We start from the raw sequence: 13,772 nt of genomic DNA, 5'->3' as shown, positions 1-13,772 counted from the left end.
AAATCTCCTCTCCTATATACAAAAAATTGGGTTTAGGTTAGTTAGGCGATGGTTTTAGCTTATCCCAGAAACTCTAAACTTGTAATGGTCTTAAATAAGGCTGTGTACTTGCCCCCTACTCTTTTTATCTTTTTATGTCAGATTGGCTGCAGCATTTTGAATTTGTCAATGCCCACCCGCCTAAACATGCTAATGTCCATCTCTAATACCTTCAATAGGCTGATGACACTATTGGTTGAGCCAAACTCCGATAGGTCTATAAAGATTCATTGCTGCATTTGATGATTACATTTTAGCTATTGGCTTGGATCAGAATGTTAACAAAAACAAAAATTATGGAAATTGGCCCATTGAAATTTAATGCTAAATCTTGAATAGAGAGACGTGGTCCAATCGACGTGTAGACATATAAATATTTTGGTATTTTATTTGACAATAAAGTCTTGTTTAAAAGCCATTTTAATGTCTTAATGACAAACACATAATTTTTAATTTGTGCTTTTAAATCTCTATATAAATCATTGAGATGTGAATCGTATGAACACCTTCTTAAAGTTTTGGGAGCCAAACTACAGCCAACTATTGCATATGGCTTGTCCATCACCATGGGAAAAGATGCTAAATTATTGAATTTGGTAGTAATTAGGACTAGTAAATCAGTCTTTGTAATTCCTAGGTTTATTGGCCAAGCCAAAATTGTTTTGGAGTTTGACCTCCGGAGACAGTCCATGGTGGGGCAAGTGTCAATTTTTAAATGTATGCACTCCTTATTTTAATCTGATCCTGACTCCCTAGAAAAACACTGCTGGTGCAAAATAAATCACCCTGTTTATACTGGCACTTGGAGATCCTACATTTGAACATGTTTTCAGAATTTTGGCTTGCAGTCAGGGTTCTCAGAAAAGAATAGCTGCCGCTGGATCTTAGGATGCAGCCTTCAGAAGTGCTGTTCTGTAGGAAGTTAAAAACTTGTTTTTTTAGGTCATCCCAAGATGATCAGTTTTGAAGTAGTGGAAAGGGATTTGCTTACTGACCAGGAGGAAGAATTCTTAGTGTGGGGACACTCCGTTGGAGTAACCAGGCGCTTTATAAATTGCTAATCTGTATAGATTGCTAATCTTTAAACAGTTCTTAAATAAAAAGATTATGACTAACTCATTTATTGCGGATAAAGAGGTCTCAGCGGCAAATTAATTCTTGGTCGGTACCCTACTAAGGAGGGCACACCAAATTGGATACAACACTGGCCAACCAGTGAATGTAGACAGTGTAGCTGATCACATGAAACTTTAATGCATATTGTGTGTGCCTGCCCACAACTGCTTAATGTATGTCACATACCATTAAGACTCTCATTTCTTAAACTTGGGATGAGATCTGTTCGTCAGGCTCTCATTTTATGCTTCTCTTGGGTTTCAATTCCATTGATTTGTCAGAAGATAACATTTCTAACAATTTCTGAAGAAAGCTTGTATCTGTACTTTTGATTTGTTTGCTTATGTCCTTCTGAAGGGGGTTTTATAGGATTAGATAATAGAAGGTCACTTGTTTTTAAGCACTTGGCACGTTGAAGTCGTACACAGTTATTTTTAGGTTGTTGGAATTTAACGTATGGAATGTTTTTCTCAATATTTATATATTTTTGTCGCCAACAATTTATTTTATAGAATTTTCATGATTATATGAATTTGTACAGGTATACTTTTTATGTACATGTGCATTTACATTCACAAAAAGTGGTGTAACAGTGGTGCAAGGGGCTTGTAAATATGGTGCTATGGACTTGCTTATAAAAATTCTTGTCTGCAGAATTCAGATTATGTGGCTGGGTTTGGCCAATCAGCTTATGAGATGTTAAATTCTTCAATCCGCAACCTGGATTAATGGTTAGACTGGAAGATGTGGGTGCTTAATTTGTAAAAATAAAATATACCAGCGCCCTCATCAGGAGGCCACTACAGCTTGTACCACACATTGCCCCTGCCATGCTGTCAATGATAGTAACAACACAACTACTAACCATCAACCTCCTACAAGTATGAAAATTCTGACTATTTTAGTCCCCCAAAGCTATAAGAATGGCTTGGGCGGCAGGTAATAGTAATTTTTAATGTATATTGAATTACTAATTAACTTTTGTTGTGGTCTTCACTAAATAAGCCAGAGAGTGCCTCCTTGTGGCACACTGTCATGAGTGGCGGTTTTGACAATTAAGTGCTGGTGCCATGCTCTGGAACCAACCAGCTCAAATTAAGCACTGAGAATACTTTACTAATAGATAATGGTGTCTCTATGCGTAAAGGTGCACTTTGTTCTACTTCACCTGCCATACAGCCGCTTCATACTGTTTAACAATACTTTCTGTGTCCCCCTTGAATACAGGTCCCGCATGCGGTCTGCACTGAGCACTGCCAGCCTGGGTACCGAAAAGCACCTCGGGAGGGGCAACCAGTGTGCTGCTATGACTGTCTTCCATGTTCCTTAGGAGAATTCGCCAATGAGAGCGGTGGGTGGCATGTAGCAGATGGCATGAAGGAAGCATGGCTTCACCTGACCAGAGTCACTGGAGTTTTACCCCCCAGGACCTTATAAGCTATTAAACATTAATTTCATATGCATACAATCTTAAAAGCAGTTGAGACCGAAAGACCAGACTATGGGCCCGATGTAGGTAATAGTGAAATACCGAATTCTAAATACGGAATTTTACCGATTCGGTATTTAGAAATCGGAATTTCAGGTGTAGGTAAGAATTCGTTAAAAAATACTGAATTCTTAATATTTGTTATTACCGAATCGGTGATTGAGATTCGGTAATAACGAATACCTACCCATTCATTCCTATGGGCTTGGAGGCTCATAGGAATGAATGTGAAGACATTCGGTATTACCGAATCAGTAATACCGGGAGGTATTTCAAGGGTGCCAGGGTGTCCACTCCAAAGGACACCGGGTTGCACCCATGAAATGTGCATGTGTGCACATGTGGCACACATGCATGCCCTCAGGCATGTCAGTGCCCTCAGGGCATGCCAGTAGATATTATGGGGGGAGGGACATCAAGATCAATTGTTGTATCCGAACCCAATCTAGATAAGGCATCAGCTTTGCCATGGTGAGTTCCCGGCCGGTAAGTGATTAGAAAATGATACTCGCTAAAAAAAGAGACCCATCTCATTTGGCGAGGGGTGAGAGCTTGTGCTGATCTAAAAAACTGTACGTTTCTGTGGTGAGATTAGATGGTGATGGTATGTGGGTAACCTACTAACAAATGTCTCCGTTCCTGAAATGCCAACTTGATTGCTAGGAGTTCCCCCTCTCAGATAGCATAGGTTTGTTCTCTGGTAACAAGGTCTTTGAGAAATATGCTACAGGGTGTAGCTGCCCAGTTACTGGATTTCATTGGGATAACACTCCTCCCACGGCATGTTGTGAAGCATCAGCTTCCACGTAGAAGGGCAGTGCGTTGTCAGAGTGTTGTATTGAATTTTTCTTTAAGGGCTGTGAAAGCTTGTTCAGCTTCTTCAGACCACATGAACAAGGCACCCTTATGCAGAAGTTTTGTAATGGGAGTCAGGAGATCAGAGAAATGATCGATGAACTTACGATAAAAGTTGGCGAACCCAATAAAAGACTGCACTTCTTTTACGGATCTGGGACTGGGCCATTTCACTATCACATCGATCTTCTTGGGGTCCATGTGAACACCTTGTGGAGTTATTACAAATCCAAGAAAGTCTTCCTGCGTCGTATTAAAGAAGCTCTTGTCGAGCTTGGCAAACAAGTGATTCTCTTTCAACTTCTGCAATATTTTTGTCACATGTTCCACATGTTCTTCTTCTGTTTTAGAATATACCAAAATATCATCCATATACACAATGACAAAAATATCCAGGTATTCGCGTAATATCTCATTCACAAAAAATTGGAATGCCGCAGGGGCATTACATAAGCCAAACAGCATCACACAATATTCAAAGAGACCAAATTTTGTGCGGAATGCCGTCTTCCATTCGTCTCCCTCTTGGATTCTGATCAGATGATAGTGCCGCTTGTGGGACTCTGATGCCGCACCTCTGATCCCCACCTCGTCTGTGACTCTCTACTCGTGCAGCGTGTACTGACGGGCCTCCTCACCCCGGTGCCCAGAGACTGCCTGCCTGCTGGGTTGGCTAGGACGTCCAAGCTGCACCTTTGATCCCCTCCTCGCCTGTGTCTCTCTGCTCGGACGGTGTGGGCTGCCCGTCTTTGCCCTGACACCCGGAGGCTGCCTGCTGGGTCAGCCGGGTCATCCTGGTCTTTCCTCGCCACTTGTTGTTTTTTGGCACCGTAACCACACCTGTGTCTCTCTGCTCCGGCGGTGAGGGCTGCCTGGCTTCGCCCCTACATCCGGAGGCTGCCTGCTGGGTCAGCTGGGTCATCCGGGTTTTTCCTCTTTCCTCGCTGCTCGTTGACTTTTGGCACCGTAACCTTTGGTGCTCCTCCACGCTTGCTGCTGGGGTTTGGGCCGCCAGGCCTGCTCCCTTGTTGAGGCCGCAGCGTACTGCACACTGGGTTTTTGGCTCTGGTCTTGGCCCCCAGACATTATCGACCAGACGCCCGGAGGCTGCCTGCCTGCCTGCTGGATCACCCCCTCCGCTTACGATGTATAAGCCGCTCCTCCGCGTCACTTGCAGATGAGGTGAGCCATCAACCTCCTGCTCCTTCGCTAAGTCTGCGATGCGTGATAAGCTGGGTTTATTGGCGATGACCAGGTGGTCTAGCGCTACTCCTCCACCTACACTTTCCCCAAACATAGACGCTCTGTAATCTCTCACTTTTAAAACAAACCGTCATGGAGATCGCTCTCCTATAAGGAGTGGACATGCTCTGGATAAGCCTCCTCATTTTGACTACTTTGGACTTAGTTTTTTGGCCACAACACCTCCCCCTCGCAGCTGAATACTATCGAGGTGAGACAGGGCTAAATACAAATGGAGACACACGCCCAAGATCCCATTTATGAGGTATACTGTATGGTTTCTCATACTCTTTAAATTTTAAATGTTTGCTTTGCTTCCTGTCTTGCCCCCATTTTGTTCTTGTCCCTGAGACTGGTGCCCATTTTGTACCTCCTCTACAACAAGTAAAAAATATATATATATATTGTTAGTCGAAGGCACTTCCTAACTGCTATTTCAATTTGGTCCTGTATGCTCCTTGTATAACCTGTACTGTTCTTATTGATGCCTGAATGCTTTTCACTTTAATTATATCTTAGTTCTACTGCTTTCACTACTAGGTTTAAACCTTTAACTAAATTACGCTACGATTGATTTTTAAGTTACCTCCTAAAAGTTATTTAATTTGGCCTTTATGCACTTTGTATAACTTGTACTGTTCATACTGATGCCTGATTGCTTTTACTATAACTATATATACTATACTCTATCACTATAACACAATAACTCACCATCCTACATCTCCCTCCCCACCCCCCTCTCCTTGCAGTGTCCTTAATCTCACTTCGCCACTGCACCCACCCCTCTTTACTACGACCTATCCTTCAACTAACTTACATATCATGTCCTCCCACAATCATGCTCCGGCATCCCTCCTCCCTACCGCTCTCCCCTCTAAACATCCCTCCCTCACCAAACACAGCCCCAACTCCTGGACCATTCCTTACCCCCCTAATCTGTCCAAAAATGCCAAGAAAAATCATGAACATTAATTACTTTATCCAACATCCTGAAACCCTTATTGTTGACAACTACCATAGCCTCACTTCCCCCATTAACACAAACTACATCTTCTACTCCAAACGCCCCTCCAAATGGAATAGCACCTTCCTACACCACCTCCCTATATCAAAATCGTGTAAGATTCCTTATGGTTTTTAACTTTACACCACTCCTTCTCCACTTTTCCCTGGGGAAATTGACATTTCCATTTTCAAAACAAGCAACATCTTGATACAAGCCTCCGAACATCACCTCACCATTTTTTAACATAATTTCAACACCCTCTCACACCTGCTGTCCATATCAACGCCTTTTCCCACACCTGCTCAACCCCAAAACCCCTCATGGCTCTCCCCTGTCTCCCCAGTGCCAACCCCTCCACACGATTATTCCTAACATTAATTACACAACCCTCTCCCTGAGCGCTATGCTAGCACCCTCTCCTGACCCCACCCCCCTCATCTCACCTAACTCAGTCACCACCCCTCATATCACCTTGCCCACAAATGCTCGTCTCTCCCTTACCCCTTTTCACATCTCAACCTTCCCTTCTCTCCCCAAGCTCTGCCCTTAGCTCCTACCTTGACCCCCATCTCAACCCTTCCTCCATCTCAACATACACTTTCTAGCACTCTCCCCCTAGCTACTACACCCCGCCTTCCCCTTCTCCTTCCCCCCAGAACTCCACTCCAACCCACAACCCTCTGGCTATTTCTCCTCACTCACCGGCCTCCATTTCCCCTCACCAGGCCCCCACCCTCTCAGGCTCAGTATCACCCCTATCCCCTGCCCCTCGCCTTCCACCCTCTCTGACCTCCAATCTGCCTCCCCCAGTCAGCTCCCTCCTCACCCCTTGCCCTTCCCTTGCCCCTACACCATCCCCACTGACCCATCACCCACCCCCAACCCCAAACCTACCACCCCAGCTAATTCTGACCATACTCCCTCCCCTCCCCCGGCTCCTACCTCATACCACCTCTCTTTGTTAACCCAGACACTTTGTAACATTGAACACAATATCTCTACCTTGATTTTTGAATTTACTAGACTTGGGGAGAGTTCAAAAACCTCAAGTCCCCTAATCATAGAACCACCCTCGTGGTCCTCTCTATACTATGGCCCTAGCAAATACCTGTATCCCAAACAATGGAAATCCACCCCTCTTCTCAACCGTTCACACAGACCTCTTCGCACCTTAAATGACTATTCAGCCTCCAAACTTGCTGACATCTGTGACTCATACCCAAATAAGCTCACCCGCAAGGATTCTTCCTTCCCTCAATACAACATCCCTGTTATTATGGGGATCAGCAGAACTCACTCATCTCCTGAATCCAACCCAGCTGTCATCTATGATCCTTACCCTAATAAACCCACCCACAAGGATTCTTCCCTCCCTCAATCCAACATCCCTGTTAGTATGGGAATCAGCAAAATCCACTCATCTCCTGAATCCAATCTAGCTGACAGCTGTGATCCTCACCCTAAAAACCCACCCGCAAGGATTCTTCCTTCCCTCAATCCAACATCCCTGTTATTATGGGGATCAGCAGAATCCACTCAACTCCCAAATCCCTCAGACCCCCTCAACTCACCGCCATCCCTCCATGCCCCCTCCAACTCTAACCCCAAACACCTGTCCTGCATGCTCGTGAATTGCAGCTCAGTTGTTCGACACACGACCGAAATATCAGAAACCATCCTTTGTGAAGATATCGAGATCGCGTTCCTCACAGAAACTTGGCTCAAAGACCACTCAACCCCCATCGTCGACATACTCACCCCCCCTGGTTACTCCATTTTCGGGAAAGACAGATCGGAACAAATAGGAGGTGGTCTAGTAATTATTTTTTAAAAAGAACTCCAACTCTCCCTAACCAAGATTACCGACTACATAACGTTTGAATATCTTGGAGCTGAACTTAAGTTGAAGGGCTATCCCCCAATTCGACTACACAATATCTACCACCCTCCTGGTGAACCTCTGCCCTTCGCCGAAGAACTATCTGACCTTCTTACGCAATCACTACTTTCTAACTCCACAAATCTCTTTCTTGGTGATTTTAACCTTCACTGGAACAAACCTGATGATCCCACAATCAACCTTCTCGCTAATCTTCTTGAGATTAGTGACCTCAAGCAACTCTGCCACTCCCCAACTCACTCCAAAGGGGCTACTCTCGATGCTATCATTGCTAATGAGGACTTAGCTTCCCTTTCCAACATCATCCACATTGATTGGTCTGACCTGCACCTCATAGTGTTAAAAATTTCCCCATCAAGTGCTCCGGCGAGAAACAACAAAACCACGATTAAGACTACAAATCTTAAGCAAATCCCTCCAGGTGCACTTGAGTCTAAACTCCAAGCCCAACTTCGTCTCACCCCGCCCTCTCTCAATGCAAATGAACTCACAGAGTACTACAATATATCAGTTTCTGAGGTCTTAGACCAACTTGCCCATCTCACAACAAAAGCACTTAAATATATTCCCTCCAAATCCAGGTTTACCTCTGACCTCAAAAATGAAAGACTCTCTCTTAGACTCACTGAAAGAACACAGAGACATCACCCCTCCCCTGCCCATCTAATCCTCCTTAGAACCGCTAGATCTACCTACAAAAAACATATTTTCTCTAAAAAGGCTTCTTTCTTCCGCACACAACTCACGGGGCAAAGAATTGACCCAGAGAACTTTTCAACATTGTTAGAAACCAAACATCCACGGCCCCCCTCATCCTGTTGGCCTCTACTAACAAATGTGAAGGAATTGCAAGATTTTTGAGCAAAAAAATTGCCAAAATTGATAAATCCTTCCAGATTACTCAGCCCCCCCAACTTCCAATGTTCCCCTGATGCGACCCCAACACCACACTCCCTCCTACTCACACCGCTCACACCGTCCCTTTTCCTCCCCTCATCCACCCTACCTGAAGCCAACCCCGCCAAACCTCTGCCGAAAAACAATGCCTCTTGGCATAATTTCAATCCTGTATCAGAACTTGAAGTCTTTAACATCTTATCCAAACTAAAACCATCTTCTCACACAAAAGACCCACTACCATCTTCCCTCGTTCATGAACTAAAGCATATCATCACCCCTTACTGGACCAATATCATCAATTCTTCACTTTCCACGGGGTGCGTCCCAGTTTCCCTCCAGCTTGGACAAATCACACCCATGCCTAAAAACCCCAAAGCCGATCCTAATGACCCTAATAACCTCCTCCCCATCTCCAACCTCCCCTTTCTCTCCAAAGCCCTTGAAAAATGTGCCCTTCTCCAACTAGACAAACACATTGACTCCTTCAACCTACTCGACCCCTTTCAATCCGGTTTCCGCAAAGGATGCAGCACAGAAACAGCATTGCCTAATATAGTAGATGATATCCACCTCACCCTGGATAAGGGAGAATTCTGCATACTCATTCTTCTCGATCTTACAGCTGCATTTGATACAGTGAACCACTCAACCTAACTAAATGTGCCTAAAGATCGTTTCGGCTTAAATGGCGCTGTCCTTAACTGGTTCACCTCCTACTTTCAATACGAACCCAACAAATTAAAATACAAAACCACCTCTCTTGCTCCACACCTGTCTCCCTCTGTGTCCCTCAAGGATCAATTCTCTTGCCCACACTTTTCAACCTCTTTATGGAACCCCTTACCCTCTTACTCATAAAATAAAAACTATAAAATTAAATCCCACGTCGATATTCCTCACCTCAACTCTGCCCTAATCAAGATACAAGCTTGGTTCTACTCCAATCACCTTAAACTCAATCCTAGCAAGACTATAATCATTCACTTCACTTTTAGAAGCAATCCTCTCCCTATTCAGTCTTGGGTCACGGACCTTAATCCCTTGTATGCTCATGACGAGCTGAGCTCATCATGAGACCCACCCACGGGGGAAGCGCTGGCGCTCCCCCGTGGGTGTGCGATCCTAAAGTTTTTTATGGGGAAGGCAGGGGAAGACCTTCCACGAGTCATCATTGGAGGATTCCCTTTGTTTTCCGACGAGCAGGAAGCCATTTGCTTCCTAAGTGTCGGCGAAAAAAGGTGAGTTTTGGGGCTGGGAAGGGGGGATTACACCGAAAGAGGCATCGGGGGAAAGGAAAGGGTTTTCCTTTCTCTCGATGCCTCTTTTGTGCATTCCTGCTGCACGATCGTGCGATCGTGCAGCAGGAATGCCCACTCGCACCAGGGATTTTTTTTTTTTTGGCTTTGGCAGTGTTTGTTGGTTGGGGGAGCGGCCCCTTGGGCAAGGGTTGCGCCCCCTTTTGGGAAAAATACCAATGGCTTTGTCTGCCCCCCTGGTGGGGGGGGCAGAATTGAAATATTTATTAAAAAATCGGCCCACTGGGCCAATGTGCTGGGGAGTGGCCCCTTGGGCAAGGGTCACTCCCCTTAGGGGGCCATTTTATGCAGCCCTCATGTTTTTTTTTGTTTTGGGGAGCGACCCCTTAGACAAGGGTCGCTCCGCTCTTGGGGGCAATTAGGAAGGCTTTGTCTGCCCCCCTGGGAGGGCCAAATTTGTGTAAATATTAGGATGAGCTGAGGAGTGGCCCCTTGGGCAAGGGTCACTCCCTTTGGGGGCCATTTTAGGAAGCTCACAATGTTTTTTTTGTTGTTTTGAGGAGTGACCTCTTAGGTATGGATCGCCCCCCCTTTTAGGGGCCATCATTTTTGCTTTGTTTGCCCCCCCTGGGGGGGAAGATTAACATTTTTAAAAATGTATTTGGCATACTGGGCCAATTGAGTAAATGTAGTGGGGAGTGGCCCCTTGGGCAAGGGTCACTCCCCTTTTTGGGGCATATATTTTGCCTTTGTCTGCCCCATTGGGGGGGAATTCTTTATTTATTTTTTTTAATCTGCCTCCTGGGCTAATGTAATAAATGTACTGGGGAGTGGCCCTTGGGCAAGGGTCACTCCCCTTTGGAGCCATTTTGGTATGCCCATGATTTTAGGTTTTGGTTGGTTGAATCCATCATCATGCTGTAGCTCACTCCAGCACCCCAGTTCAGACATGGCCATATGCAAATTAGTCTGACCCTGTGCCTCTTAGGAACAGTCCAGCCTGAACTGCCAAGCCATATCTTCCCTGGCCCGGAAACAACCATCCTGGGACCGGTTTCTGGCTAATCAGCCGTCATCAGCCAGGTTAGCTTAAGTCCAGTGGCAATGTGAGCAAGGGACCCACGTCTGCCAACTTAGGGCAATCAAAGCGCACAGGGTCAGTCTGATTTGCATATGGCCATGTCTGAACTGGGGTGGTGGAGTGACCTAAACAATGACGATGGATTAAACCAAGATCAGTTGACTGGGGGTGAGTGTTAGATTTGCTCAAGCGCTCCGTTCATCATCCCCTTTGGTATCACCTTGGAGGGCAGTTCAGCTGTTTTTTTTTTGTAGGGCCACTAGGGCACCAGGGTTTATTTTTATGTTAGGGAGCCGCCCCTTGGACATGGGTCGTTCCCCTTTATGGGAGGATGATTGTGGCCTTTTCTGCCCTCTTTGAGTGGCAGAGTAGCAGTATGTGTTTAGGCCCATCAGAAACCACTAGACACAAGTGTTTTTTACATTTTTGTTTTGGGGGGTGGCCTCAAGGGCAAGGGTTGCTCCCCTTTTATGGCGGTGAATATTGAATTTATACTGTGAGGCCCACCTACCCCTTAGGTGGGCAGGTGAACTGGTGCATTACTTGCATATGTGATTGTAATGTTTTTTTCTCCTTTTAAATCTAGTGTAAAGCTTTTGATTCCTGTTTGTGGTTTCGACAATGGTTGTTCTGCAGTTTTGTGTAGTTACATTTTTTAGGTAAGAAAAACATTTTTGTTGTATGTACTCCAAATCACTAATATTGTAATGTATGAATGAATTTTTTTGTAAGTGGTGTCATAGTGGCATTTAGTTATTTATTTATTTATTTATTTAATTTCTTATATAGCGCAAGAATAGACTCCTTACGGGGTATCTCCGCGCTTTGCTCGTTTAGATGTATATATAGAGGAGGTGTGATGGATGAGCTGTGATCTGGTAAGCAGAACGATCCAATTATTCTTCAAGGAACAGTAAGGTTTTTAGCTTTTTCCTGAAGGCGAGGTGGTTAGAGATTTGCTTTATGCTGAAGGGCAGGTTGTTCCAATAGGTGGGCCCCACCAAGGAGAAGGCACGTCCACCTTGTCTGGTCTTTTTTACGAGAGGGGTTTTCACCAACAATTGGTTACTTGAGCGCAAGGATCTATCAGGTTTGTAGGGGTGTAGTGTTTGACTCAGATATTTGGGGCCATTTGCGAACAAGCATTTGTGGACGGTGCAACAGGTTTTAAATTTAACACGTTGCCGTATTGGCAGCCAGTGGAGTTCTCTTAGTAAGGGCTTGGAGGGGGTTCGTGGAGGGGCATTCAGAATCAGTCTTGCCGCCGTATTCTGTACCACCTGTAGACGGTTTATGGCATCCTCGTTAGCTTGTATCAGGAGCCCGTTGCAGTAGTCGAGGCGACTTATTACCATAGTTTGTACAAGGGTCTTTCTGTAGTTGTCCGGGAGATAGGGGAAGACTCGCCTCAACAGTCCGATGGTGTGGAAACATGCCCCCGCGATTGCATTCGCATGCTCTTTTAAAGTTAGATTTTGATCTAACTTAACTCCCAAGTTTTTTACTGTTGACTTCGGGGAAGGTACTGGACCTAGGTCCAGAGGCCACCAGTCAGGGGACCACAGTATGGAGGCTTTTCCAAAAAGCATTACTTCCGTCTTACCGACGTTACATTGGAGACGGTTAGACGCCATCCAATTGGAGATGGCCCTCATTCCTTCGGCGAAATTTTCCCTTACATTAGCATTGAGAGAATGGAAAGGGTAGAGGAGTTGGGTGTCGTCAGCATAAGACACCGGAGTGAATCCATATTTCCTCACAATCTCAGCAAGAGGGGCCACGTACACATTAAACAATGTGGGGCTTAGGCATGAGCCCTGTGGCACCCGTTTCGTGAGCACCCTTGAGGAGGAACGATAGGGTCCCAAGCTGACGGATTGTGAGCGCCCGGACAGAAAACTCTCCAACCAAGAAAAGGCCTGTCCTCCAATGCCCACTCCCTTTAGACGGCTCATGAGAATCTTATGGGACACAGTGTCAAAGGCTGCCGACAGGTCCAACAGCACCAGAATCATTGAGCCTCCTCTATCCTGTGCCATCTTGATGTTGTCGGTCACGGAGAGGAGTGCTGATTCGGTGCTGTAGTTGGGCCTGAACCCAGATTGTGAATGGTCCAGGCCCCCTGTCGCCTCTATGAAACTGGACATGTGGATGTTGACATGTTTCTCTGCCAGTTTACTGAGGAGGGGCAGAAGAGAGATAGGGCGAAGATTGGAGAGCTCTGTCCACGGGTGGGTGGAATTTTTTCGGATGGGATTCACTACTGCCTCTTTCCATTGCTGGGGGAGTTTGCCTTCTTTGAAGGAGAGGTTCAAGACTTTGTGAATAACAGGGCAGAGAGCTGTGCTTAGGATGTTCATTACTCTGGGGGGGAGAAGATCCAGGGGGGATCCAGTTTTTATGTTGTTAAGGAGTGATCTTATGTCATCCACCGTGGTTTCAGGGATGCAAGTAAAGGTCACAGAGTTAGGCTGTGTGCAAGAGGCACTAGGAATCTCTATGGTGTTAGGATGGTTGTTCAGAATTTTATTATAGATGGTATCAATTTTTTCTTCAAAGAATTGTGAGATATCATTACACAATTCCTGAGAAAAAGTGTCAGGGCTTTCACATGCTAAAGGGTTAGTAAAATTCCGAAGAACTTTATACAATTCTTTAGTCGAGTTGTCTGCTTCATCGATTTGAGATTGAAGGCTGGTTTTCCTTGCCTTTTTGATATTTTTATAGTAGGAGGAAGCAGCCTGTTGGTAGAGTTCTTTACTTTCACTGGAATGATTCTTTCTCCATTGTTTTTCTAGCTTTCTGCATTGTTGTTTCTCTAATTTTAACGTTTCAGTATTCAGTTTTTGAGGAGCTAGAAGGTTTATAGTGTCAAGCAGAGTGTTGTT

At 45.3% G+C, this 13,772-nt stretch overlaps 1 protein-coding gene across 1 annotated transcript in view; it reads left to right on the top strand.

The window, feature by feature from the left end:
- The window catches only part of LOC144762988 (extracellular calcium-sensing receptor-like), a 222,550-nt gene that overhangs the window by 104,383 nt on the left and 104,395 nt on the right, over positions 1-13,772 (top strand). Inside the window, exon 5 of the mRNA XM_078648302.1 lies at positions 2,383-2,506. Coding sequence (XP_078504428.1) covers positions 2,383-2,506 — 124 coding nt within the window. The remainder of the gene's footprint in view (positions 1-2,382; positions 2,507-13,772) is intronic.

Source organism: Lissotriton helveticus, chromosome 6 (genome assembly GCF_964261635.1).
Source record: "Lissotriton helveticus chromosome 6, aLisHel1.1, whole genome shotgun sequence".
In the NCBI taxonomy this organism is placed as follows: Eukaryota; Metazoa; Chordata; class Amphibia; order Caudata; family Salamandridae; genus Lissotriton; species Lissotriton helveticus.
Note: the sequence above shows the minus strand (reverse complement) of the source record. Positions and strands in the feature narration are given on the sequence as shown.